This window comes from Mustela nivalis (assembly GCF_964662115.1).
Source record: "Mustela nivalis genome assembly, chromosome: 7".
NCBI lineage: Eukaryota > Metazoa > Chordata > Mammalia > Carnivora > Mustelidae > Mustela > Mustela nivalis.
Window position 1 is genome coordinate 71,182,050 of NC_139026.1, and position 27,021 is coordinate 71,209,070.

At 38.3% G+C, this 27,021-nt stretch overlaps 1 protein-coding gene across 12 annotated transcripts in view; it reads left to right on the forward strand.

Annotated features, from left to right (window-relative positions):
• Positions 1-27,021, forward strand: part of LMNTD1 (lamin tail domain containing 1) — a 521,212-nt gene that overhangs the window by 475,327 nt on the left and 18,864 nt on the right. For all 12 annotated transcript variants that reach the window (XM_082738528.1, XM_082738534.1, XM_082738533.1 and 9 more), the window contains 4 exons: positions 2,721-2,907; positions 3,652-3,771; positions 7,335-7,549; positions 8,134-8,305. In XM_082738528.1, the coding sequence (XP_082594654.1) occupies positions 2,721-2,907; positions 3,652-3,771; positions 7,335-7,549; positions 8,134-8,305 (694 nt within the window). The remainder of the gene's footprint in view (positions 1-2,720; positions 2,908-3,651; positions 3,772-7,334; positions 7,550-8,133; positions 8,306-27,021) is intronic.

Below are 27,021 nucleotides of genomic sequence, written 5' to 3' on the forward strand. Positions count from 1 at the left end.
AACAAAGTGTTTCACTTGAGATGGGAAAAGGGCCCCTCTTCCACTCAAACAAGATGGGCTGAAAAGAGAAGAAGTCAAGCGGGTATGGGTGAAACTGCTTCTAAGTGGAAAATAGGAACACACTTCTCTCGGATGTTCCTGTTTTCTCAGTGACATTATTTGCTGAGAGTAAGGATGGAGATGTGAGGGCAGGGATTTGTACATTGTTCGAGGAATAACAGATTAGTTCTGCTTATGAAGCACACAACTTTCTAACACACACACACACAGACACACACACACACATACCTTGCTGCCAATTACTAAGGGAATCATTAAGGGCTGAGGTGTGGCTGGAGACCAATTTATTCAGTGGCAGCAATCTATACATGTGTATATGCATGTGCATGTGTGTGCATGTGTTTTCTAGCAGTGCCCAACTACCAGACTATCTAGACTGTAAACAATTTGAATGGTTGCATCAAACCTCTTTGGGAATTTACTAATTGAATGAGACAGAGGAACAGTGCTAACATTTATTGAGTGATCTTGGACATGACAATCTTTCTAAACCTCAGTTTTCTTATCTGTAAAATGGGACTAAAAATAGTATCTGTCTCACTGGGTTTTGTGAGAATTAAACGAAATATTAGTGGTTTGTTTTTTTTTTTTTTTTACTGTGACTTTCAGTAAGAAATATGTAGCCTTATGAGAATTGAATGAATATCTACAAGTTCACAATGCCTTTCCCAAAATATCTGGGGACTTGATGTGTTTCAAAATTCAGAACTTGGGGGATTTCAGGAAAGTAATATGATGACTACAACACATATTAAGTAACACCCCATCGGGGCTTAGAAAAGTATCCAAAATCAAACATCAGTTTGTCCACAGCCAAACATATGAATAATTCACACAAACCATAATTAAAGACTATAAATAGACTACCCTCAGTTTCAGGTCAGATTTTGTCACCAAAGGAATTCAGGTTAAATTTGTCTCAAATGCGTTTTTTTCCAAGTTTTTATTTAAATGCCAGCTAATTAACATACAGTGTAATATTAGTTTTAGCTGTAAAATTTAGTGATTCATCTCTTTTATACCACACCTGGTGCTTATCAAACACCAAATGCATTTTTTTAAGTTTTGGCATTTTTCAGAACTTTATGGATTTTGGAATTTGGGGTATGAATGTGCAGAGAGAGATATAATCTTTAAAAGGTACCCAGCACATAATAAATATGGTTATTATTATTGGAATTTCATTTTTATAATGACAGCTATTACCTACTGAAGGGATTTAATGATGTATTATTAGGTTCTGACCCACACTCTGAGAAATGCTAACATATAAACGTTTATTAGCCTAGTCCTTGGTACATACTAGGCTCTCAACATGTTAGAGGGAAAAATTACCATCTTATATTTGCATAATATTTTAAGTTTAAAAGTTTAATTCTTTTAAGCACATAGTTATTATTCATCTTCACAGTAACTTTATCAAAAATTATGTAAATGGTTTACCTTTCTCTTTACTTAATAGTTTCATGAATAGAAGGAAATTTAAATAATGATAATCACATCTTCCTATGGTATTTATACCTTGACACCTACAGCACTTTTTAACTTTAATTATTTTATGTGAAAGAGATAATTTTGTTGCACAGATAAACAGAACTACCATATCAAACCAGATGTCTTAGGTTATAAAATACACCATTTCTATATAGAATGTGTCCAGTAGAATATACAGCTATGTAAAAGTTATACTTTCAAAGCACATTATTCAGTTCTTAAAATGAGCTAAAGACACATTTCTCTAAAGTTACCTTATAATCTCTGTGCTTTTTTTTTTATTTCCTTTCAGTGTACCAGAATTCATTGCTTATGCACCACACCCAGTGCTCCGTGCAATACATGCCCTCCATAATACCCACCACCAGGCTCACCCAACTTCCCACCTCCTGTCTCTTCAAAACCCTCAGACTGTTTTTCAGGGTCCATAGTCTCTCATGGTTCATCTCCCCCTCCAATTTCCCTCAACTCCCTTCTCCTCTCCATCTCCGCATGTCCTCTGTGCTTTTTCTTATGCTCCACAAATAAGTGAAACCATATGATAATTGACTCTCTCTGCTTGACTTATTTCACTCAGCATAATCTCTTCCAGTCCCATCCATGTTGCTACAAAAGTTGGGTATTCATCCTTTCTGATGGAGGCATAATACTCCATAGTGTATATGGACCACATCTTCCTTACCCATTCATCAGTTGAAGGGCATGTTGGTTCTTTCCACAGTTTGGTGACCGTGGCCATTGCTGCTATGAACATTGGGGTACAGATGGCCCTTCTTTTCACTACATCTCTATCTTTGGGGTAAATACCCAGGAGTGCAATTGCAGGGTCATAGGGAAGCTCTATTTTTAATTTCTTGAGGAATCTCCACACTGTCCTCCAAAGTGGCTGCACCAAATTGCATTCCCACCAACAGTGTAAGAGGGTTCCCCTTTCTCCACATCCTTTCCAACAGACGTTGTTTCCTGTCTTGTTAATTTGGGCCATTCTAACTGGTGTAAGGTGGTATCTCAATGTGATTTTGACTTGAATCTCCCTGATGGCTAGTGATGATGAACATTTTTTCCTGTGCCTGATAGCCATTTGTATGTCTTCATTGGGGAAGTGTCTGTTCATGTCTTCTGCCTATTTTTTGACATGATTATCTGTTTTGTGCTTTATTTTTTAGTGCTCTTGGAGACATTAAAATAGCTGAAGTAAATGTCAAGGGTTTATTTGTGAAACTCATTAACTCTTCCCTTGACAAAGAACTGGAGATTGGAGGTCATATTCTCCAGCAAAATGTGAATGGACAAACAGTCTCTTTTTACCGCTTCCTTCCAAATATCACAATGCAGGCCAATTGCACAGTAACAGTGAGTATAAAATATAAATGTTATGAACTAGAATTTTATAGGAAAAAAATCTTTCACCCAGCCAGACTGGCTTAGCACCAGTTTCTTCATCACTCAGTCTCTAGGTAAAATGTGATTTCTTCTTGTTGTTAGTTACTTGTCCCACTTTGTCCATCCCTGAATGTAAATTAATACCAACTAAATTTCTATGGCTTTTCTCAATCAGTTGTATAATACCTTTTGGGATTTTTAAAGATTTATTTATTTATTTGAGAGAGAGACAGAGCAGTGGGTGGGAGAAGGGACAGAGAGAGAGAGAGTCTTAAGCAGACTCCACACTAAGTGCAGAGAGCTCATTTTCACAACTCTGAGATCATGACCTGAGCGAAACCAAGAGTCGGTGAGGTAACCAACTGTGCCACCCAGGTGCTCTGAATACTTTTTGTTTTTATTATTCAACTATTAAAACAAAGTACCTAGTTTCCTAAAAGTAAACAAACATAATCTTTAAAAGGAAAGCAAAGAGATTATTTGCTTAGAGAACAGGTAATTTGCTGATGCTGGAAGGCTTCCTCTTTTTTTTGTACTTTCCTTTATGCCATGTACAGTAACTGATGGGAGTTATACAGCTTGATATTATATATTGTACATTCATATTTTAAAACCTCATCTTTGCAGAATGATACATTGCAATGACCCTCTGACATATGCAAAACTCCATGGAACTCAAAGGGCATTCGTCACTAACAAACCACTTTTTTACAGGTGTGGGCAGCTGTATCTGAAGCAAAGCATCAGCCACCATCAGATTTTCTTTGGAGAGAAGGAAACAAGTTTAGAACAAGCCCAAACTGTACAACAATTTTGTGCAAACCTAATGGTGAAGTAAGTGTCCTATTCTTAACAATGGGTTTTAAAGAAGGATGGATAGCTGTCCTTATGTTCCCCTTCTCCTCTTAGCTGACTCAAGTATTTTCCATCCTTAATAGCTTAGATAAAACCGTCACTAACTACAATAACATGTCAGGCAAATCAACAGCATCCTGTTCCCAGGGCCCAAGTGCGAAAGAGCTACTTATAATTTGGCAAAAATAGTTTTCATGGCCAATATTTATAAGAAGTTACTTTAAATTCCAGAGTCAAGGATAGATTTTATTTATATTTAGGTTGAAGAGTGGAATAAGAAAAGAGTGTACTACATAGACATCTTTTCTATTCCTTTATTCACTTTTCAATTATTTGTTGAGATTATTCTCTATTCCAATGGCTGTAATATATGCTGATAATATAATGTAGAATAGGACATGATATTTGCTCTTAAGAGACTATTATGGAAAGGATCTATAGTCTAATTTGTAACAACTATACATTATTCACTATAAAATTAAGTGTATTAGTAATTATTTTGGGTAACTCATTCCCAGTATTTGACAATTTTATAGTTTCATTCTATCTTTTCCTTAGCATAATATTAGCATAAATATATGCCCAAAGACACACTAATAAAGTTGAAAGATATCTTTTTTTACAGCAAAAAGTTATTCCTTTTCCAAAACCATTCCTTTGATTTTTCTTAAATACCTGCCCTTTATTTTCTTACCTCCAGTCTTACTTACTATGTCCTGTAACTACTAATCCAGATAATATGTTGATTGGAATCTATCTTTCTGATTCTCTTGCTTGCTACATTATAGCTCATGCTTAGTTTGACTTTTCCTTTAGAGTAGACTTGCTAAGAGCCATTTAATGTCTTTCTATAAGAACAGTAATTGTCATTCGAACACTCATTAGATGTAATTTTGAGGACTTTACTCACCTTTAGATCTTTTAGTGGGCTCAAAATGAATTTTAGAATACTTCTAATGATTTCCACTGTTGGGAAAAATAAGGTGATATAATCTAAATTAGTTACTCAGGCTCATAAATAATCATTGGCTGAACTCTAAGATTAAGGCATTCTTTTTTTTTTTAATTTTTTATTTTTTATAAACCTATATTTTTATCCCCAGGGGTACAGGTCTGTGAATCACCAGGTTTACACACTTCACAGCACTCACCAAAGCACATACCCTCCCCAATGTCCACAATCCCACCCCCTTCTCCCAAACCCCCTCCCCCCAGCAACCCTCAGTTTGTTTTGTGAGATTAAGAGTCACTTATGGTTTGTCTCCCTCCCAATCCCATCTTGTTTCATTTATTCTTCTCCTACCCACTTAAGCCTCCATGTTGCATCACCACTTCCTCATATCAGGGAGATCATATGATAGTTGTCTTTCTCTGCTTGACTTATTTCGCTAAGCATGATACGCTCTAGTTCCATCCATGTTGTCGCAAATGGCAAGATTTCATTTCTTTGGATGGCTGCATAGTATTCCATTGTGTATATATACCACATCTTCTTGATCCATTCATCTGTTGATGGACATCTAGGTTCTTTCCATAGTTTGGCTATTGTGGACATTGCTGCTATAAACATTCGGGTGCATGTGCCCCTTTGGATCACTACATTTGTATCTTTAGGGTAAATACCCAATAGTGCAATTGCTGGGTCATAGGGCAGTTCTATTTTCAACACTTTGAGGAACCTCCATGCTGTTTTCCAGAGTGGCTGCACCAGCTTGCATTCCCACCAACAGTGTAGGAGGCTTCCCGTTTCTCCGCATCCTCGCCAGCATCTGGCATTTCCTGACTTGTTGATTTTAGCCATTCTGACTGGTGTGAGGTGATATCTCATTGTGGTTTTGATTTGTATTTCCCTGATGCCGAGTGATATGGAGCACTTTTTCATGTGTCTGTTGGCCATCTGGATGTCTTCTTTGCAGAAATGTCTGTTCATGTCCTCTGCCCATTTCTTGATTGGATTATTTGTTCTTTGGGTGTTGAGTTTGCTAAGTTCTTTATAGATTCTGGACACTAGTCCTTTATCTGATATGTCGTTTGCAAATATCTTCTCCCATTCTGTCAGTTGTCTTTTGATTTTGTTAACTGTTTCCTTTGTTGTGCAAAAGCTTTTGATCTTGATGAAATCCCAAGTTCATTTTTGCCCTTGCTTCCCTTGCCTTTGGCGTTGTTCCTAGGAAGATGTTGCTGCGGCAGAGGTCGAAGAGGTTGCTGCCCGTGTTCTCCTCAAGGATTTTGATGGATTCCTTTCGCACATTGAGGTCCTTCATCCATTTTGAGTCTATTTTTGTGTATGGTGTAAAGAAATGGTCCAATTTAATTTTTCTGCATGTGGCTGTGCAATTTTCCCAGCACCATTTATTGAAGAGGCTGTCTTTTTTCCATTGGACATTCTTTCCTGCTTTGTCGAAGATTAGTTGACCATAGAGTTGAGGGTCTATTTCTGGGCTCTCTATTCTGTTCCATTGATCTATGTGTCTGTTTTTGTGCCAGTACCATGCTGACTTGATGATGACAGCTTTGTAATAGAGCTTGAAGTCCGGAATTGTGATGCCACCAACGTTGGCTTTCTTTTTCAATATCCCTTTGGCTATTCGAGGTCTTTTCTGGTTCCATATTAAGGCATTCTTATTTAAGACTTCACATTTATCCATGCATTTATTCACGTTTGGGGTTTCTACTTTGTATACACACTGTTCCCAGGCACTGTATGTTGAACCAGACAGATAAGATCCCTAAGCTCCTGGAATGCCCATTTGAGTAAGCTGTCATTCCCTGGAACAGGATTAGTCTTTGTACTTATACTACACTTATTACTCTGGTTTGAACTACTTTGCACATATAGGATCGGATTATTTTTGCAGGGTGATGTAAACATAAATAATTTCATTTGCTAGTAAAAGAGTGAAGCTGACCAATTAATTCATATGGGGAAAATTTACATATGTTTAGTATCTGCCAAGCATTATGCTAGGTGCTGTAGGGAAAAGATCACAACTATTGCATGGTTTCTCTCCTCAGGAAACTCAGAGTCTAGTTAGTCTCCTTAATAGTTCCACCTAGAATTCTAGCTCAAAAAAATGTGGTTTCCTCTCCATGTCTCTAGTTCTACTGCCCATTTCCTCATTTCAAATAAGACCTATATATACAAATATACATATATGTAATATCTTAAATATTTAAATTTTAATGATAACATTACAACTACTTTTTGCATAGTTCTTCATAGTTATGAATTTTAGTGGTTTAGCCAAATCTCACAACACCCTCATACAGCAATTCTCTCCTATCACCCTCCCCCTTTCACATATGAGGACACAGTCCAAGACAGTAAGTGACTAATCTGCCTGAGGTTATGCCTCTTATAATTTTTGAAACTGGAAACTAAGTCCAGGATGTCTTATACCTCATTGTGTTCCTAATTCACACACAGTAGGTAAGTGACATTAAACTGTTTGACTTTGAAATGTTATTGCAATAAGCCTATAACATTTAAAAAATCTACCTAACTGCACTGGTATTTGATACTAATGAATCATTTTTGTTAGGCTGTTGCCTGGTACACTCCTATTCACTGGAAGCAAGCGTGGGAGAAATTAGAGACTGACATTGAATTTGACAGACGCTCAGTAGTAAGTCCAACATCTCGAAGACACATGTTTAATTGGCCAGCAGCTATGACTACAACTAAAGAAAAACAAGATAAATGTAATAAAGATAATTCAAAATGTCAGATGGAGCAAGTTAAAGTTTTTCTTAAAAGGTAAAATTAACTTGGCTTTTTTTTTTTAATTGAGTCCTTCCCACAATTAGTAACTGAAGAAGTAGGAATGACTAGGGGACAAATAGATATATGATGAATAGGTGATTCAAATTTTAAAATCCTACTTCAAATAGGACCATATTTTTTGTGTTCTATAAAAAACAGAGCAAGCAGGGTTATTGTAATGGGACAGTAGAGGCTGGTGACTTCCATTAGGCAATATCAACACCCCTCTGGCCATTTCACTTTTTAGTGGCACTGCTGTTGGAGGCAGGGCTATGGAGAGGTGAAGAGAGAAAATTATTACCTTGTCTTTAGCAGTACTTAGGTGGAGGAAGAGGTACATCATCTAGAAATTTCATCTTGGATCAAGAGCTGGCTTGCAGCATAAAGTGCAGAATTTATGTCACACTTATCTAGGCAAATACTTCTGATGTTGACAAAAGAGTTGCTCAAAGGTCAAGAAAAGCCATGTTCTCTGGTCTTAAAACATGCCTTCACTTTTATTGAAACTTCATTGCTAATTCCACTATCTAAGATACATTTTGGGTTTACTTTTGGCTTAATTTTTTTTTTCTTAACAGAGAAATTGAAAACCCACCAAGCCCCTTTCCCAATAGCAGCCCTTGGTGCCACAGTCCCAGTGCCCCTGCACACCCCTACAGTCCTCTGATTGAAACTTGCAGTACGTGCGTGGCTGGAAGCAGCTTAGACAGACAGCCAAGGCCTCCATCATCCAGGCCTTATCCAGCCCAGGTAAGTCAAAGGGATACTCAATCCAGTGGAGAGTAGGTATTTGGGGGGGGGGGGGCGCAGTGTGGTGAGAGAGGACAAGAGAGTAGGAGGGAGTGAGGGAGGGAGATCTGGTGAAAGGGGTTAAGTGGTTAAATCCTCTAAGAACTAAAAGCTATTCATATCTTCAAATATAGATGGCTTCTAAAGCAAGTATCTGAAACCCTTCACTTACATTTGTCTTAGCATAGTGTCTTCTACTGTTCTTGGTAAGTATCTGGAATGAATCAATGAATCAAAAGAATAGTGGGGCAAGCAAGAGTACATAGGATCCTTGAAGTTTAGTCAAAAGTACATCAAAAACTAATTGTGTACTATACAATGGCTAACTGAACATAATTTTTAAAAAGTACATTTGTTTTTTATTAGGCAGGAAAAAACTGTCCCTACAAAGTCATGCTGTCCTTAAAGATAAATCCGTCTTTTTCAAACACATTCTAATTTAATCCCAAATTTTTACTCTTTTTCAGCAAGAAATTTCTTATTTAAGTCATCTAAGGTTCTCAGAGTTGTGTTATTAAGCCAGGATCTGTGAATGGATTTCAGGAAGTCCCTAAACTGCTGTTTTAGGTACATAAATGTGTACAAAGTGTGTACCTATATGCTGCTTCCTGGGAAAAGAGTTCACGAGGTTCATCAGGTGCCCCCTATATGTTTGCAAGATACTAATTAAAACAGTGTGAGATTCTAAGCTGTGGAGAAAGTCTGTTTCATACAGGTGCTATATCCTGTTCAAGCTATAATGATTTGCAAACTTTTATTTAGTAGAGGGATGCTTTTTAAAATGACATCTTGGACAGACCCAATATATAGAACAGATATAAGCAAGCCTGTCCAACTTGAAGGAAGGGTAGCAATTCTCACTCCTCACTACACCCTCTGCCATCCCATCTTTCCTTGCTTCCTCCCTCCCTCCTTCCCTGTGATCTTTGAGGCACCTCTCTCGAATCATAAAATTCTATACCACAGTATGAAAGCCACTGTGTAAGTAGACCAACACCTAACTGGAGGTAGCACTCCCCAAATAGTAACTTTTAGAAGTGAAATGTTGAAAATGAGGTAAAGTCCTGAATATATTCTATTTCATAAAATTAAATACCCTAAATCTTTGTGCTTTAGTTTCTTCATCTGTCAAGTAAGAGATTTGGCCTGAAATTTAAAGACTTCTTTCAGCAATAATTTATATGTATAATCTAATGTATAATACACACAGATACACACCTTTAGTACATTACAACTTAGATTTGAGACTCACAAGAAGTATGTGAATTGTTTTTCTTCATTTAATGATAGATTTCGCTATTTTACCCATTCTAAACAACTTGTTTCCCAAAGAAATTTGACTTCAAATTTTCTTTTTCTTAATTTTTTTATTCAACTACAATTAACATAAAGTGTTATATTAGTTTCAGATGTATAAAATAATTATTTAAGTATCTGTGCATTACTCAGTGCCCAACATGATAAATGTACTCATAATCCCCTTCATCTTTTTCATCCATCCCTCCCCCAACAACCTCCCCCCTGGCAACCAATAGTTGGTTCTCGAAATTTAAGAGTCTGTTTATGAACAGATATCACCCTAACAAAGACATACAGATAGGCAGCAGGAAAAGATGCTCAACTTCACTCATCATCAGGGAAATGCATATCAAAACCACAAAGAGATATCACTGCATACCTGTCAGAATGTCTAAAATCAAAATTCAAGAAACAAGCGTTGGCAGGATGTGAAGAAAAAGGAACAAAACAAATGAAAAAAGGGGAAAAGGACAAGCTGAGAAACAGACTCTTAACTATAGAGAACTAACAGATGGTTACCAGAGGGAAGTGGGATGGGGGGATGGGTGAAATTGGTAAAGGAGATTAAGACTACATTTATCTTGATAAACACTGAGTCATATATTGAACTACTGAATCACTATATTGTATTTCTGAAACTAATACCACACTGTATGTTAACTATACTGGTATTATAATAATTTTTTAAAGCTTCTTTTTGTCTCTTTTATTCTTTGTTCACATGTTTTATTTCTGAAATTGTACCTATGAATAAAATCATACGATATTTATCTTTCTCTGACAGACTTATTTGACTTAGCATTATATCCTCTAGATACATCCATGTTGTTGCAAATGGTCAGATGTCATCCATTTTTAAGGTTGAATAATATTCCATTATACACACACACACACACACATACACACACACACACACACACCACTTCTTTATTTAATCATCTATGGATGGACACTTAGGTTGCTTCCATATCTTGGTTACTGTAAAAAACGCAGTAAACATAGGGTTGCATATCTTTTTTAATTAGTTTTTTTCATTTTATTTGGGCAAATATCCAGTAGTGAAATTACTGGATCATATGGTAATTCTAATTTTGAGGAACTTCCATACTGTTTTCCAAAGCAGCTGCACCAATTTGCATTCCCACCAACAGTGCACAAGTGTTCTTTTTTCTCCACATCTTCACCAACACTTGTTATTTTTTTGTCTTTTTCATTTTAACTGTTCTGATAGATGTGAGGTGATATTTCATTGTGGATTTGATTTTGCATTTCCCTGATAATGAGTGATGTTGAGCATCTTTCATGTGTCAAATGGCCATCTGTATGTCTTCTTTGGAAAAATATCTATTCCGGTCCTCTGTCCATTTCTCAATGGAATATTTGTTTCTTTGGTTCAGTTGTATCAGTTCTTTTGTTGTTATTGTTGCTGTTGTTGTTTGTATTTAAATTCCAGTTAGTTAACATACAGTGTAATATTAGTGTAGAATTTAGTGATTCATCACTTATTTATAACACCCAGTGCTCATCACAGCAAGTGCCCTCCTTAGTACCCAACACCCATTTAACTAATTCCCCTGACACCTCCCTTCCAATAATCATCAGTTTCTTCTCCATAGTTTAGAATCCATTTTCCAGTTTGCCTCACTTTTTTCCCTTATGCTCCTCTGCTTTGTTTCTTAAATTCCACATATGAATGAAATCACTTATTTCACTTAGAATTACACTCTCTAGCTCCATCCACATCTTTGCAAATGGTCAGATTTTATTATTTTTATGGCTGAGTAATATTCAATTGCATATATATACCACAACTTCTTTATCCATTCATCAGTCAGTGGGCATTTGAGCTCTTTCCATTATTTGGCTCTTGTTGATAATGCTGCTATAAACATCAGGGTGCATGTATCCCTTCAAATCAGTATTTTTGTATCCCTTGGTAAATACTCAGTAGTGCAATTGTGGAATGTAGTGTAGTTCATTTTTAGCTTTGTGAGGAGACTCCATAGTGTTTTCCAGAGTAGCTGCACAAGTTTGCATTCTCATCAACAGTGTAAGAGGATTCCCCTTTCTCCGCATCCTTGCTAACACGTGTTGTTTTCTATGTGGTTAATTTTAGTCACTTTGGTGGGTGTGAGGTGATGTCTCATTGTAGTTTTGATTTATATCCCCCTGATGCTGAGTGATGTTGAGCATCGTTTCATGTGTCTGCTAGCTATCTGTATGTCTTCTTTGGAAAAATATCTATTCATGTCTTCTGCCCATTTTTTTAAACTGGATTGTTATTTTTTGGGGTGTTGAGTTTTATAAGTTCTTATAGATTTTGGATACCATTTATCAGGTAAGTAAGGTGTTAAAGTCCTCTACTATGATTGTATCACTATCAGTTGCTTCCTTTATGTGTATTATTAGGTGCTCTGTATATTTGACGGTTCTCATGTTGGTGTGTAAGTATTTACAATTGTTATATCATCTTGTCAGATTATTCCCTTTACAATTACATAGTGTCTTCCTTTGTCTGTTGTTATGGTCTTTGTTTTAAAGGCTATTTTTTCTGATATGTATTGCTCCCCCAGCTGTCTTTTCACCTCCATTTGCGTAATAAATGCTTTTTCAATTCTTTCACTTTCAATCTGCATGTGTCTTTAAGGTCCGAAATGAGTCTCTTGCAGGCAGCATATAAATAGATCTTGCTTTTTACCCATACCGTGTGTATCCATATCCATGTGTGTTCTATATAGTCTTTTGACTAGAGCATTTAGTCCATTTACATTCAGAGTAATTAGTGATAGGTATGTGTACTTATTGCCATTTTGTTACTTGTTTTATGGTTGTTTTGTAATTATCTCTTCCCTTCTTCTCTTTCTCTCTTCTCTCACATCTTTGTTCCTTTTTTTAGTGATATGCTTGGACTCTTTTCTCCTTATTTTTTCCATATTTTTGAGTGGGTTTGATTTGTGGCTACTATTAGGTTTATATATACCATGTTATACATATAGTAGTTTATATTAAATTGATGGTGGCTCAATTCTCAACACATTCTTTGCTCCTTCCACTAACGTATTTTAGGTATATAGTGTTATATTTTGCCATCCTTTTATTTTGTTAATCCTTTATCTGATCTTTATAGATATACTTAATTTTACTGCTTTTGAGCTTTCTTTTGAGTTGCTCCCTGAGAAGGTTTTCCTGGTAGTCAGGGCCTGTAGTTAGACCTGATATTTAACCCCAGCCCACTGTGGGGATTCATTTGGAGTGGTTTCTCTCCTTATCTTTCTCTCTCCAGTAAGAGTCACACTGCAGTGGTCCTGGTCCCTGCTGGCGCTGTTTGTACCATTTTGGATGGGCTCTAGCCAAGGGCATATTGAAGGAAGGAAGTCCACAGGTAAACATGGGGATGAACTGATGTGCCAGCAAGGGTCATGCTGGTCTGCTGTGGGCCCTTGCAGCCACCCAGGAAAAATGCCAAAGCTCATCAGGTTGAAGGGGATAGATCCGAAGAAGTTCACAGGAGACTGACATGCAATGTTCACAAGGTTGTCTCTGCTATGGTAGGAGAATGTTGGCCACTTTGGAGAACTCCTGCAGAGGATGGGTGCATGGGCAGGTCCACCGAAGAGTGCAGGAGTGGGGTATGCTTTTAGCAAGTTAGGTGGAGAATGTTGGCCCTGCACTCATTCCCACAGGCATCCATATATCTAGGCTGGGGTACAGGGGAAGGAAATACCCCCCCCCCAGCTCTTTTGTTCTCACAGTAATCTCCCAAAGATCCCTGCCCCTCCAGCACGTGCTCTGAGATTGGCAAATAAATCTCCTTGTATTATTCCAGGAATTTTTCAAACTGTTGCTTCTATGCTGTAACTTAGCAAGGCTGCTTATTATGCTGTCACTATAAGGGCAGGAACTCCACCCTCCCAGCTATCCTCGAGCTGAGCCACTGATTTCTTAAGTTCCAGGTATTAAGCCCCACTGATTATTAGGCCCCTGTTGTTTTCAAAGCCAATTGTTATAGGGATTCATCTTCTCTGTGTGTGTTCCCTGTGCCTGAGGTGCCTGGTATGGGGTCTGGTCCTCTCCCCCCCCTCACAGTGGTGGCATCCCTCCCTTCCTGAGAAAGTCCTGTGAGTCTCTTTGGCTCTCAACCATGTCTCTGTCCTTCCTACCCTTTATGATGTGGCCTTTTCTCTACATTTAGCTGTGGGGAGTTTGTTCTGCCAGTCTTCGGGCTGTCTTCTTGTAATTTGCAGTGATGTAGGTGTTATCTAGTTCTATCTATGGGACGAGGTAAGCTTAGGAGCCTCCTACTCTGCCATCTTCCTCAAAAGGCCTTTACCATTTTCTTATGTTATTAGATTGACTAAGTTCTCTGGTATATTATGGAATAGTTCCAGTGAGCATGACCATCTTTGACTTGTTGGTACATGAGAATGCTTCTAAAACAATAATAGCAGGATGTTTGCCAAAGTTACCACTTATCGCTTGATCTGCTGAGAATTAATCCCATTGTAATTAGCAGAAACTTGGGGGAGTGTTCTGAACTTCTAAAATATATGGAAATTTTATCTAATATGATAGAAATCACAAAATGCACAAAGGTTGCAGTTAACTTAGTGCCTACACATTATGAAAGGATTTAATAAGAAATGAAGTTGATTCTTCCACACTGAATGTTCATAACAAACTAAAACACACACACACACTTATAAAAAGATACTGGTAATTACGGAGTTATGAAAGAGGGTTTCATCATAGCCCCCTGCCAAAAAAAAAAAAAGCCAAAAATTGTGGATAGATTCTCCTGAAGAGTCCTTTCAGCTATGCTACCAAGTGGGAGAGGGCATCCATTGGCCCTACCTTCCATGAACAACCAAATCTCTTGCCATAATTGCTTTCATTTTCTCTGTTAGAAGCACAATTACCCCATAACTTCAGATATCACCACAACTTTTAACAAAAGATTGTCAATGTATGGTCTCCTATCTTAAGAGAAATCTGATGACATATATTAAAACATTTTCATCTCATTGTAAGTCCCATTATTGTTCCCACTTCACAGAATTAGAAAGTTAGTAACAAGTTAGAAAATTTTCCTTCTTTGAAATTTTTTTAATGCTATAAAATACAGAAAGTTGCAAAAGACACTCCTCTGTCTACTCTCCCAACTGAAAGGGTTAATGAAAAAAAAAAAAAAAAAAAAAGAAAGAAAGAAAGGAAAAAGGAAAAAAAGAAGCAGAATCCCCCTAGAGTTCCTTCTATGGTCCTTGTCTCCTCCCTCTCTCCCCGAAGCATGAACTTGGGTTTTGATGGTGGTGGTGGCATTTTGTATTGTTTTGTTGTTCAGCTCAAATCTAACCTGAAATTCTGAAATTTTTCCACTCTGAACTGTTGAAGCTCAGAAAATTTATCCATAACTTTTTTTTAATATAATTTTTTATTTTTTTATAAACATATATTTTTATCCCCAGGGGTACAGGTCTGTGAATCACCAGGTTTACACACTTCAAAGCACTCACCAAAACACATACCCTCCCCAATGTCCATAATCCCACCCTCTTCTCCCAAACCCCCTCCCCCCAGCAACCCTCAGTTTGTTTTGTGAGATTAAGAGTCACTTATGGTTTGTCTCCCTCCCAATCCCATCTTGTTTCATTTATTCTTCTCCTACCCACTTAAGCCTCCATGTTGCATCACCACTTCCTCATATCAGGGAGATCATATGATAGTTGTCTTTCTCTGCTTGACTTATTTCGCTAAGCATGATACGCTCTAGTTCCATCCATGTTGTCGCAAATGGCAAGATTTCATTTCTTTGGATGGCTGCATAGTATTCCATTGTGTATATATACCACATCTTCTTGATCCATTCATCTGTGGATGGACATCTAGGTTCTTTCCATAGTTTGGCTATTGTGGACATTGCTGCTATAAACATTCGGGTGCATGTGCCCCTTTGGATCACTACATTTGTATCTTTAGGGTAAATACCCAATAGTGCAATTGCTGGGTCATAGGGCAGTTCTATTTTCAACACTTTGAGGAACCTCCATGCTGTTTTCCAGAGTGGCTGCACCAGCTTGCATTCCCGACAACAATGTTGGAGGGTTCCCCTTTCTCCACATCCTCGCCAGCATCTGTCATTTCCTGACTTGTTGATTTTAGCCATTCTGACTGGTGTGAGGTGATATCTCATTGTGGTTTTGATTTGTATTTCCCTGATGCCGAGTGATATGGAGCACTTTTTCATGTGTCTGTTGGCCATCTGGATGTCTTCTTTGCAGAAATGTCTGTTCATGTCCTCTGCCCATTTCTTGATTGGATTATTTGTTCTTTGGGTGTTGAGTTTGCTAAGTTCTTTATAGATTCTGGACACTAGTCCTTTATCTGATATGTCGTTTGCAAATATCTTCTCCCATTCTGTCAGTTGTCTTTTGATTTTGTTAACTGTTTCCTTTGCTGTGCAAAAGCTTTTGATCTTGATGAAATCCCAATAGTTCATTTTTGCCCTTGCTTCCCTTGCCTTTTGCGTTGTTCCTAGGAAGATGTTGCTGTGGCAGAGGTCGAAGAGGTTGCTGCCCGTGTTCTCCTCAAGGATTTTGATGGATTCCTTTCGCACATTGAGGTCCTTCATCCATTTTGAGTCTATTTTTGTGTGTGGTGTAAGGAAATGGTCCAATTTCATTTTTCTACATGTGGCTGTCCAGTTTTCCCAGCACCATTTATTGAAGAGGCTGTCTTTTTTCCATTGGACATTCTTTCCTGCTTTGTCGAAGATGAGTTGACCATAGATTTGAGGGTCTATTTCTGGGCTCTCTATTCTGTTCCATTGATCTATGGGTCTGTTTTTGTGCCAGTACCATGCTGTCTTGATGATGACAGCTTTGTAATAGAGCTTGAAGTCCGGAATTGTGATGCCACCAACGTTGGCTTTCTTTTTCCATATCCCTTTGGCTATTCGAGGTCTTTTCTGGTTCCATATAAATTTTAGAATTATTTGTTCCATTTCTTTGAAAAAGATGGATGGTACTTTGATAGGAATTGCATTAAATGTGTAGATTGCTTTAGGTAGTATAGACATTTTCACAATATTTATTCTTCCAATCCAGGAGCATGGAACATTTTTCCATTTCTTTGTGTCTTCCTCAATTTCTTTCATGAGTACTTTATAGTTTTCTGAGTATAGATTCTGTGTCTCTTTGGTTAGGTTTATTCCTAGGTATCTTATGGTTTTGGGTGCAATTGTAAATGGGATTGACTCCTTAATATCTCTTTCTTCTGTCTTGCTGTTGGTGTAGAGAAATGCAACTGATTTCTGTGCATTGATTTTATATCCTGACACTTTACTGAATTCCTGTATAAGTTCTAGCAGTTTTGGAGTGGAGTCTTTTGGGTTTTCCACATATAGTATCATATCATCTGCGAAGAGTGATAATTTGACTTCTTCTTTGCCGATTTGGATGCCTTTAATTTCCTTTTGTTGTCTGATTGCTGAGGCTAGGACCTCTAGTACTATGTTGAATAGCAGTGGTGATAATGGACATCCCTGCCGTGTTCCTGACCTTAGTGGAAAAGCTTTCAGTTTTTCTCCATTGAGAATGATATTTGCGGTGGGTTTTTCATAGATGGCTTTGATGATATTGAGGTATGTGCCCTCTATCCCTACACTTTGAAGAGTTTTGATCAGGAAGGGATGCTGTACTTTGTCAAATGCTTTTTCAGCATCTATTGAGAGTATCATATGGTTCTTGTTCTTTCTTTTATTGATGTGTTCTATCACATTGACTGATTTGCGGATGTTGAACCAACCTTGCAGCCCTGGAATAAATCCCACTTGGTCGTGGTGAATAATCTTTTTAATGTACTGTTGAATCCTATTGGCTAGTATTTTGTTGAGTATTTTCGCATCTGTGTTCATCAAGGATATCGGTCTATAGCTCTCTTTTTTGGTGGGATCCTTGTCTGGTTTTGGGATCAAGGTGATGCTGGCCTCATAAAATGAGTTTGGAAGTTTTCCTTCCATTTCTATTTTTTGGAACAGTTTCAGGAGAATAGGAATTAGTTCTTCTTTAAATGTTTGGTAGAATTCCCCCGGGAAGCCGTCTGGCCCTGGGCTTTTGTTTCTTTGGAGATTTTTAATGACTGTTTCAATCTCCTTACTGGTTATGGGTCTGTTCAGGCTTTCTATTTCTTCCTGGGTCAGTTGTGGTAGTTTATATGTTTCTAGGAATGCATCCATTTCTTCCAGATTGTCAAATTTGTTGGCGTAGAGTTGCTCATAGTATGTTCTTATAATAGTTTGTATTTCTTTGGTGTTAGTTGTGATCTCTCCTCTTTCATTCATGATTTTATTTATTTGGGTCCTTTCTCTTTTCTTTTTGATAAGTCGGGCCAGGGGTTTATCAATTTTATTAATTCTTTCAAAGAACCAGCTCCTACTTTCGTTGATTTGTTCTATTGTTTTTTTGGTTTCTATTTCATTGATTTCTGCTCTGATCTTTATGATTTCTCTTCTCCTGCTGGGCTTAGGGTTTCTTTCTTGTTCTTTCTCCAGCTCCTTTAGGTGTAGGGTTAGGTTGTGTACCTGAGACTTTTCTTTTTTCTTGAGAAAGGCTTGTACCGCTATATATTTTCCTCTCAGGACTGCCTTTGTTGTGTCCCACAGATTTTGAACCGTTGTATTTTCATTATCATTTGTTTCCATGATTTTTTTCAATTCTTCTTTAATTTCCCGGTTGACCCATTCATTCTTTAGAAGGATACTGTTTAGTCTCCATGTATTTGGGTTCTTTCCAAACTTCCTTTTGTGGTTGAGTTCTAGCTTTAGAGCATTGTGGTCTGAAAATATGCAGGGAATGATCCCAATCTTTTGATACCGGTTGAGTCTTGATTTAGGACCGAGGATGTGATCTATTCTGGAGAATGTTCCATGTGCACTAGAGAAGAATGTGTATTCTGTTGCTTTGGGATGAAATATTCTGAATATATCTGTGATGTCCATCTGGTCCAGTGTGTCGTTGAAGGCCTTTATTTCCTTGCTGATCTTTTGCTTGGATGACCTGTCCATTTCAGTGAGGGGAGTGTTAAAGTCCCCTACTATTATTGTATTGTTGTTGATGTGTTTCTTTGATTTTGTTATTAATTGGTTTATATAGTTGGCTGCTCCCACGTTGGGGGCATAGATATTTAAAATTGTTAAATCTTCTTGTTGGACAGACCCTTTGAGTATGATATAGTGTCCTTCCTCATCTCTTATTATAGTTTTTGGCTTAAAATCTAATTGATCTGATATAAGGATTGCCACTCCTGCTTTCTTCTGATGTCCATTAGCATGGTAAATTCTTTTCCACCCCCTCACTTTAAATCTGGAGGTGTCTTCGGGCTTAAAATGTGTTTCTTGGAGGCAACATAGAGATGGGTTTTGTTTTTTTATCCATTCGGATACCCTGTGTCTTTTGACAGGGGCATTTAGCCCATTCACATTCAGGGTAACTATTGAGAGATATGAATTTAGTGCCATTGTATTGCCTGTAAGGTGACTGTTACTGTATATGGTCTCTGTTCCTTTCTGATCTACCACTTGTAGGCTCTCTCTTTGCTTAGATGCCCCTTTCAATATTTCCTGTAGAGCTGGTTTGGTATTTGCAAATTCTTTCAGTTGTTGTTTGTCCTGGAAGCTTTTAATCTCTCCTTCTATTTTCAATGATAGCCTAGCTGGATATAGTATTCTGGGCTGCATGTTTTTCTCGTTTAGTGCTCTAAAAATATCATGCCAGCTCTTTCTGGCCTGCCAGGTCTCTGTGGATAAGTCAGCTGCCAATCTAATATTTTTACAATTGTATCTTACAGACTTCTTTTCCCGGGCTGCTTTCAGGATTTTCTCTTTGTCACTGAGACTTGTAATTTTTACTATTAGGTGACGGGGTGTGGGGCTATTCTTATTGATTTTGAGGGGCGTTCTCTGAACCTCCTGAATTTTGATGCTCATTCCCTTTGCCATATTGGGGAAATTCTCCCCAATAATTCTCTCTAGTATACCTTCTGCTCCCCTCTCTCTTTCTTCTTCTTCTGGAATCCCAATTATTCTAATGTTGTTTCATCTTATGCTGTCACTTATCTCTCGAATTCTCCCCTCGTGGTCCAGTAGCTGTTTGTCCCTCTTTTGCTCAGCTTCTTTATTCTCTGTCATTTGGTCTTCTATATCACTAATTCTTTCTTCTGCCTCATTTTCTAGCAGTTAGAGCCTCCATTTTTGATTGCACCTCATTAATAGCTTTTTTGATTTCAACTTGGTTAGAATTTAGTTCTTTTATTTCTCCAGAAAGGGCTTTTATATCTCTCGAGAGGGTTTCTCTAATATCTTCCATGCCTTTTTCGAGCCCGGCTAGAACCTTGAGAATTGTCATTCTGAACTCTAGATCTGACATATTACTGATGTCTGTATTGATTAGGTCCCTAGCCTTCGGTCCTGCCTCTTGTTCTTTTTTTTGTGTTGAATTTTTACGTCTTGTCATTTTGGCCAGATAAGAGTAAATGAAGGGGCAAGTAAAATACTAAAAGGGTGGCAACAACCCCAGGAAAATATGCTTTAACCAAATTAGAAGAGATCCAAAATCATGAGTGGGGAGAAAGGGGATAAAAAAAGGTTCAAAAAGGAAGAAAGAAAAAAAAAGAACAAAGAAAAGAAAAAAAAAAAAAAAAGAAAAAAAAAATTTTTTAAAAAGAAAACACCTGAGAAAAATGTAAAAAAGAAAATATATATATATTAGATAAACTAGTAAAAAATCGTTAAAAAATAAAAAGGTAACAGTTAAAAAAAAAAAATTTACCCGAAGGCGAGAAGAAAAAAAAAAAAAAATGAAAAAGAAAAAATTAAATTAACTGCAAGACCATAAAAAATCACAGGAAAAAAGCCCTGAGTTCCGTGCTTGGCTTTCTCCTCCTCTGGAATTCTGCTGCTCTTCTTGGTATTGAAACCGCACTGGTTGGTAGGTGAACTTGGTCTCGGCTGGATTTCTTGTTGATCTTCTGGGGGAGGGGCCTGTTGTAGTGATTCTCAAGTGTCTTTGCCCCAGGCGGAATTACACCGCCCTTACAAATCCTTACAAATCCGCTTGGGTTTGCTTTCAGGAGATTTTGTTCCCTGAGCGCTTTCCGTAGAGTTCCGGAGGACGGGAATACAAATGGCGGCCTCCTGGTCTCCGGCCCGGAGGAGCCGAGAGCCCAGGGCCCCACTCCTCAGGGCGCCCTCAGAGAACAGCGCCCAGTTCCTCCCGTCTGCCTGACCTCCGGCCGCGCTCCAAGCTCACCGAGCCTGTGACCGGTTCAAGGTCACCCTGAGCTGCGAGCTTACTGTCGGCTCTGTCTCTGTAGCCGGCTTTCCCGTTCCAATACCCGCAAGCTCTGCGACACTCAGACACCCCCGATCCTTCTGTGACCCTGCGGGACCTGAGGCCACGCTGACCCCGCGTGGGCTTCGCCCCGGTTTAGCCTCTGGAGCGATGTCCCTCAGCGGAACAGACTTTTAAAAGCCCTGATTTTGTGCGCGGTTGCTCCGCTGCTTGCCGGGAGCCGGCCCCTCCCCCCGGGGTCTATCTTCCCATCGCTTTGGATTCACTTCTCCGCCGGTCCTACCTTTCAGAAAGTGGTTGTTTTTCTGTTTCCAGAATTGCTGTTCTTCTTCTCTTCCATCTGCGGATGGATTTTCAGGTGTTTGCAATCTTTAGATAAGCCACCTAGCTGATCTCCGGCTAGCTGAAGCAGTCTCAGCTTGCTACTTCTCCGCCATCTTGACTCCTCCCCCTGTCCCTGTGATTTTTTTTAGTCTTGCGGTTAATTTAATTTAATTTTTTTCTTTTTCATTTTTTTTTTTGCCTTCGGGTTAAAAAATATTTTTTTTTTAACTGCTACCTTTTTCTTTTTTAACGATTTTTTACTAGTTTATCTAATACATATATTTTTTTTCTTTTTTATATTTTTCTTAGGTGTTTTCTTTTTTTTTTTAAATTCTTTTTTTTTTTTATTGTTTCCTTTTTGCACCACTTTTTATCCCCTTTCTCCCCCCTCATGATTTTGGATCTCTTCTAATTTGGTTAAAGCATATTTTCCTGGGGTTGTTGCCACCCTTTTAATATTTTACTTGCCCCTTCATATACTCTTATCTGGACAAAATGACAAGACGGAAAAATTCAACACAAAAAAAAGAACAAGAGGCAGTACCGAAGGCTAGGGACCTATTCAATACAGACATTGGTAATATGTCAGACCTAGAGTTCAGAATGACAATTCTCAAGGTTCTAGCCGGGCTCGAAAAAGGCATGGAAGATATTAGAGAAACCCTCTCGAGAGATATAAAAGCCCTTTCTGGAGAAATAAAAGAACTAAAATCTAACCAAGTTGAAATCAAAAAAGCTATTAATGAGGTGCAATCAAAAATGGAGGCTCTCACTGCTAGGATAAATGAGGCAGAAGAAAGAATTAGTGATATAGAAGACCAAATGACAGAGAATAAAGAAGCTGAGCAAAAGAGGGACAAACAGCTACTGGACCACGAGGGGAGAATTCGAGAGATAAGTGACAGCATAAGATGAAACAACATTAGAATAATTGGGATTCCAGAAGAAGAAGAAAGAGAGAGGGGAGCAGAAGGTATACTAGAGAGAATTATTGGGGAGAATTTCCCCAATATGGCAAAGGGAATGAGCATCAAAATTCAGGAGGTTCAGAGAACGCCCCTCAAAATCAATAAGAATAGGCCCACACCCCGTCACCTAGTAGTAAAATTTACAAGTCTCAGTGACAAAGAGAAAATCCTGAAAGCAGCCCGGGAAAAGAAGTCTGTAAAATACAATGGTAAAAATATTAGATTGGCAGCTGACTTATCCACAGAGACCTGGCAGGCCAGAAAGAGCTGGCATGATATTTTCAGAGCACTAATTAGTAAAACATGCAGCCCAGAATACTATATCCAGCTAGGCTATCATTGAAAATAGAAGGAGAGATTAAAAGCTTTCAGGACAAACAACAACTGAAAGAATTTGCAAATACCAAACCAGCTCTACAGGAAATATTGAAAGGGGTCCTCTAAACAAAGAGAGATCCTACGTGGTAGATCAGAAAGGAACAGAGACCATATACAGTAATAGTCACATTACAGGCAATACAATGGCCCTTAATTCATATCTCTCAATAGTTACCCTGAATGTGAATGGGCTAAACGCCCCTGTCAAAAGACACAGGGTATCAGAATGGATAAAAAAACAAAACCCATCTCTATGTTGCCTCCAAGAAACACATTTTAAGCCCGAAGACACCTCCAGATTTAAAGTGAGGGGGTGGAAAAGAATTTACCATGCTAATGGACATCAGAAGAAAGCAGGAGTGGCAATCCTTATATCAGATCAATTAGATTTTAAGCCAAAAACTATAATAAGAGATGAGGAAGGACACTATATCATACTCAAAGGGTCTGTCCAACAAGAAGATTTAACAATTTTAAATATCTATGCCCCCAACGTGGGAGCAGCCAACTATATAAACCAATTAATAACAAAATCAAAGAAACACATCAACAACAATACAATAATAGTAGGGGACTTTAACACTCCCCTCACTGAAATGGACAGGTCATCCAAGCAAAAGATCAGCAAGGAAATAAAGGCCTTCAACGACACACTGGACCAGATGGACATCACAGATATATTCAGAATATTTCATCCCAAAGCAACAGAATACACATTCTTCTCTAGTGCACATGGAACATTCTCCAGAATAGATCACATCCTCGGTCCTAAATCAAGACTCAACCGGTATCAAAAGATTGGGATCATTCCCTGCATATTTTCAGACCACAATGCTCTAAAGCTAGAACTCAACCACAAAAGGAAGTTTGGAAAGAACCCAAATACATGGAGACTAAACAGTATCCTTCTAAAGAATGAATGGGTCAACCGGGAAATTAAAGAAGAATTGAAAAAAATCATGGAAACAAATGATAATGAAAATACAACGGTTCAAAATCTGTGGGACACAACAAAGGCAGTCCTGAGAGGAAAATATATAGCGGTACAAGCCTTTCTCAAGAAAAAAGAAAAGTCTCAGGTACACAACCTAACCCTACACCTAAAGGAGCTGGAGAAAGAACAAGAAAGAAACCCTAAGCCCAGCAGGAGAAGAGAAATCATAAAGATCAGAGCAGAAATCAATGAAATAGAAACCAAAAAAACAATAGAACAAATCAACGAAAGTAGGAGCTGGTTCTTTGAAAGAATTAATAAAATTGATAAACCCCTGGCCCGACTTATCAAAAAGAAAAGAGAAAGGACCCAAATAAATAAAATCATGAATGAAAGAGGAGAGATCACAACTAACACCAAAGAAATACAAACTATTATAAGAACATACTATGAGCAACTCTACGCCAACAAATTTGACAATCTGGAAGAAATGGATGCATTCCTAGAAACATATAAACTACCACAACTGACCCAGGAAGAAATAGAAAGCCTGAACAGACCCATAACCAGTAAGGAGATTGAAACAGTCATTAAAAATCTCCAAAGAAACAAAAGCCTAGGGCCAGACGGCTTCCCGGGGGAATTCTACCAAACATTTAAAGAAGAACTAATTCCTATTCTCCTGAAACTGTTCCAAAAAATAGAAATGGAAGGAAAACTTCCAAACTCATTTTATGAGGCCAGCATCACCTTGATCCCAAAACCAGACAAGGATCCCACCAAAAAAGAGAGCTATAGACCGATATCCTTGATGAACACAGATGCGAAAATACTCAACAAAATACTAGCCAATAGGATTCAACAGTACATTAAAAAGATTATTCACCACGACCAAGTGGGATTTATTCCAGGGCTGCAAGGTTGGTTCAACATCCGCAAATCAGTCAATGTGATAGAACACATCAATAAAAGAAAGAACAAGAACCATATGATACTCTCAATAGATGCTGAAAAAGCATTTGACAAAGTACAGCATCCCTTCCTGATCAAAACTCTTCAAAGTGTAGGGATAGAGGGCACATACCTCAATATCATCAAAGCCATCTATGAAAAACCCACCGCAAATATCATTCTCAATGGAGAAAAACTGAAAGCTTTTCCACTAAGGTCAGGAACACGGCAGGGATGTCCATTATCACCACTGCTATTCAACATAGTACTAGAGGTCCTAGCCTCAGCAATCAGACAACAAAAGGAAATTAAAGGCATCCAAATCGGCAAAGAAGAAGTCAAATTATCACTCTTCGCAGATGATATGATACTATATGTGGAAAACCCAAAAGACTCCACTCCAAAACTGCTAGAACTTATACAGGAATTCAGTAAAGTGTCAGGATATAAAATCAATGCACAGAAATCAGTTGCATTTCTCTACACCAACAGCAAGACAGAAGAAAGAGATATTAAGGAGTCAATCCCATTTACAATTGCACCCAAAACCATAAGATACCTAGGAATAAACCTAACCAAAGAGACACAGAATCTATACTCAGAAAACTATAAAGTACTCATGAAAGAAATTGAGGAAGACACAAAGAAATGGAAAAATGTTCCATGCTCCTGGATTGGAAGAATAAATATTGTGAAAATGTCTATACTACCTAAAGCAATCTACACATTTAATGCAATTCCTATCAAAGTACCATCCATCTTTTTCAAAGAAATGGAACAAATAATTCTAAAATTTATATGGAACCAGAAAAGACCTCGAATAGCCAAAGGGATATGGAAAAAGAAAGCCAACGTTGGTGGCATCACAATTCCGGACTTCAAGCTCTATTACAAAGCTGTCATCATCAAGACAGCATGGTACTGGCACAAAAACAGACCCATAGATCAATGGAACAGAATAGAGAGCCCAGAAATAGACCCTCAAATCTATGGTCAACTCATCTTCGACAAAGCAGGAAAGAATGTCCAATGGAAAAAAGACAGCCTCTTCAATAAATGGTGCTGGGAAAACTGGACAGCCACATGTAGAAAAATGAAATTGGACCATTTCCTTACACCACACACAAAAATAGACTCAAAATGGATGAAGGACCTCAATGTGCGAAAGGAATCCATCAAAATCCTTGAGGAGAACACAGGCAGCAACCTCTTCGACCTCTGCCGCAGCAACATCTTCCTAGGAACAACGCAAAAGGCAAGGGAAGCAAGGGCAAAAATGAACTATTGGGATTTCATCAAGATCAAAAGCTTTTGCACAGCAAAGGAAACAGTTAACAAAATCAAAAGACAACTGACAGAATGGGAGAAGATATTTGCAAACGACATATCAGATAAAGGACTAGTGTCCAGAATCTATAAAGAACTTAGCAAACTCAACACCCAAAGAACAAATAATCCAATCAAGAAATGGGCAGAGGACATGAACAGACATTTCTGCAAAGAAGACATCCAGATGGCCAACAGACACATGAAAAAGTGCTCCATATCACTCGGCATCAGGGAAATACAAATCAAAACCACAATGAGATATCACCTCACACCAGTCAGAATGGCTAAAATCAACAAGTCAGGAAATGACAGATGCTGGCGAGGATGTGGAGAAAGGGGAACCCTCCAACATTGTTGTTGGGAATGCAAGCTGGTGCAGCCACTCTGGAAAACAGCATGGAGGTTCCTCAAAGTGTTGAAAATAGAACTGCCCTATGACCCAGCAATTGCACTATTGGGTATTTACCCTAAAGATACAAATGTAGTGATCCAAAGGGGCACATGCACCCGAATGTTTATAGCAGCAATGTCCACAATAGCCAAACTATGGAAAGAACCTAGATGTCCATCCACAGATGAATGGATCAAGAAGATGTGGTATATATACACAATGGAATACTATGCAGCCATCCAAAGAAATGAAATCTTGCCATTTGCGACAACATGGATGGAACTAGAGCGTATCATGCTTAGCGAAATAAGTCAAGCAGAGAAAGACAACTATCATATGATCTCCCTGATATGAGGAAGTGGTGATGCAACATGGAGGCTTAAGTGGGTAGGAGAAGAATAAATGAAACAAGATGGGATTGGGAGGGAGACAAACCATAAGTGACTCTTAATCTCACAAAACAAACTGAGGGTTGCTGGGGGGAGGGGGTTTGGGAGAAGAGGGTGGGATTATGGACATTGGGGAGGGTATGTGTTTTGGTGAGTGCTGTGAAGTGTGTAAACCTGGTGATAAAAATATATGTTTATAAAAAATAAAAATTTAAAAAAAAAAAATCACAGGGAAAAAGCCATGAGTTCCGTGCTTTGCTTTCTCCTCCTCTAGAATTCTGCTGCTCTCCTTGGTATTGAAACCGCACTGGTTGGTAGGTGAACTTGGTCTCGGCTGGATTTCTTGTTGATCTTCTGGGGGTGGGGCCTGTT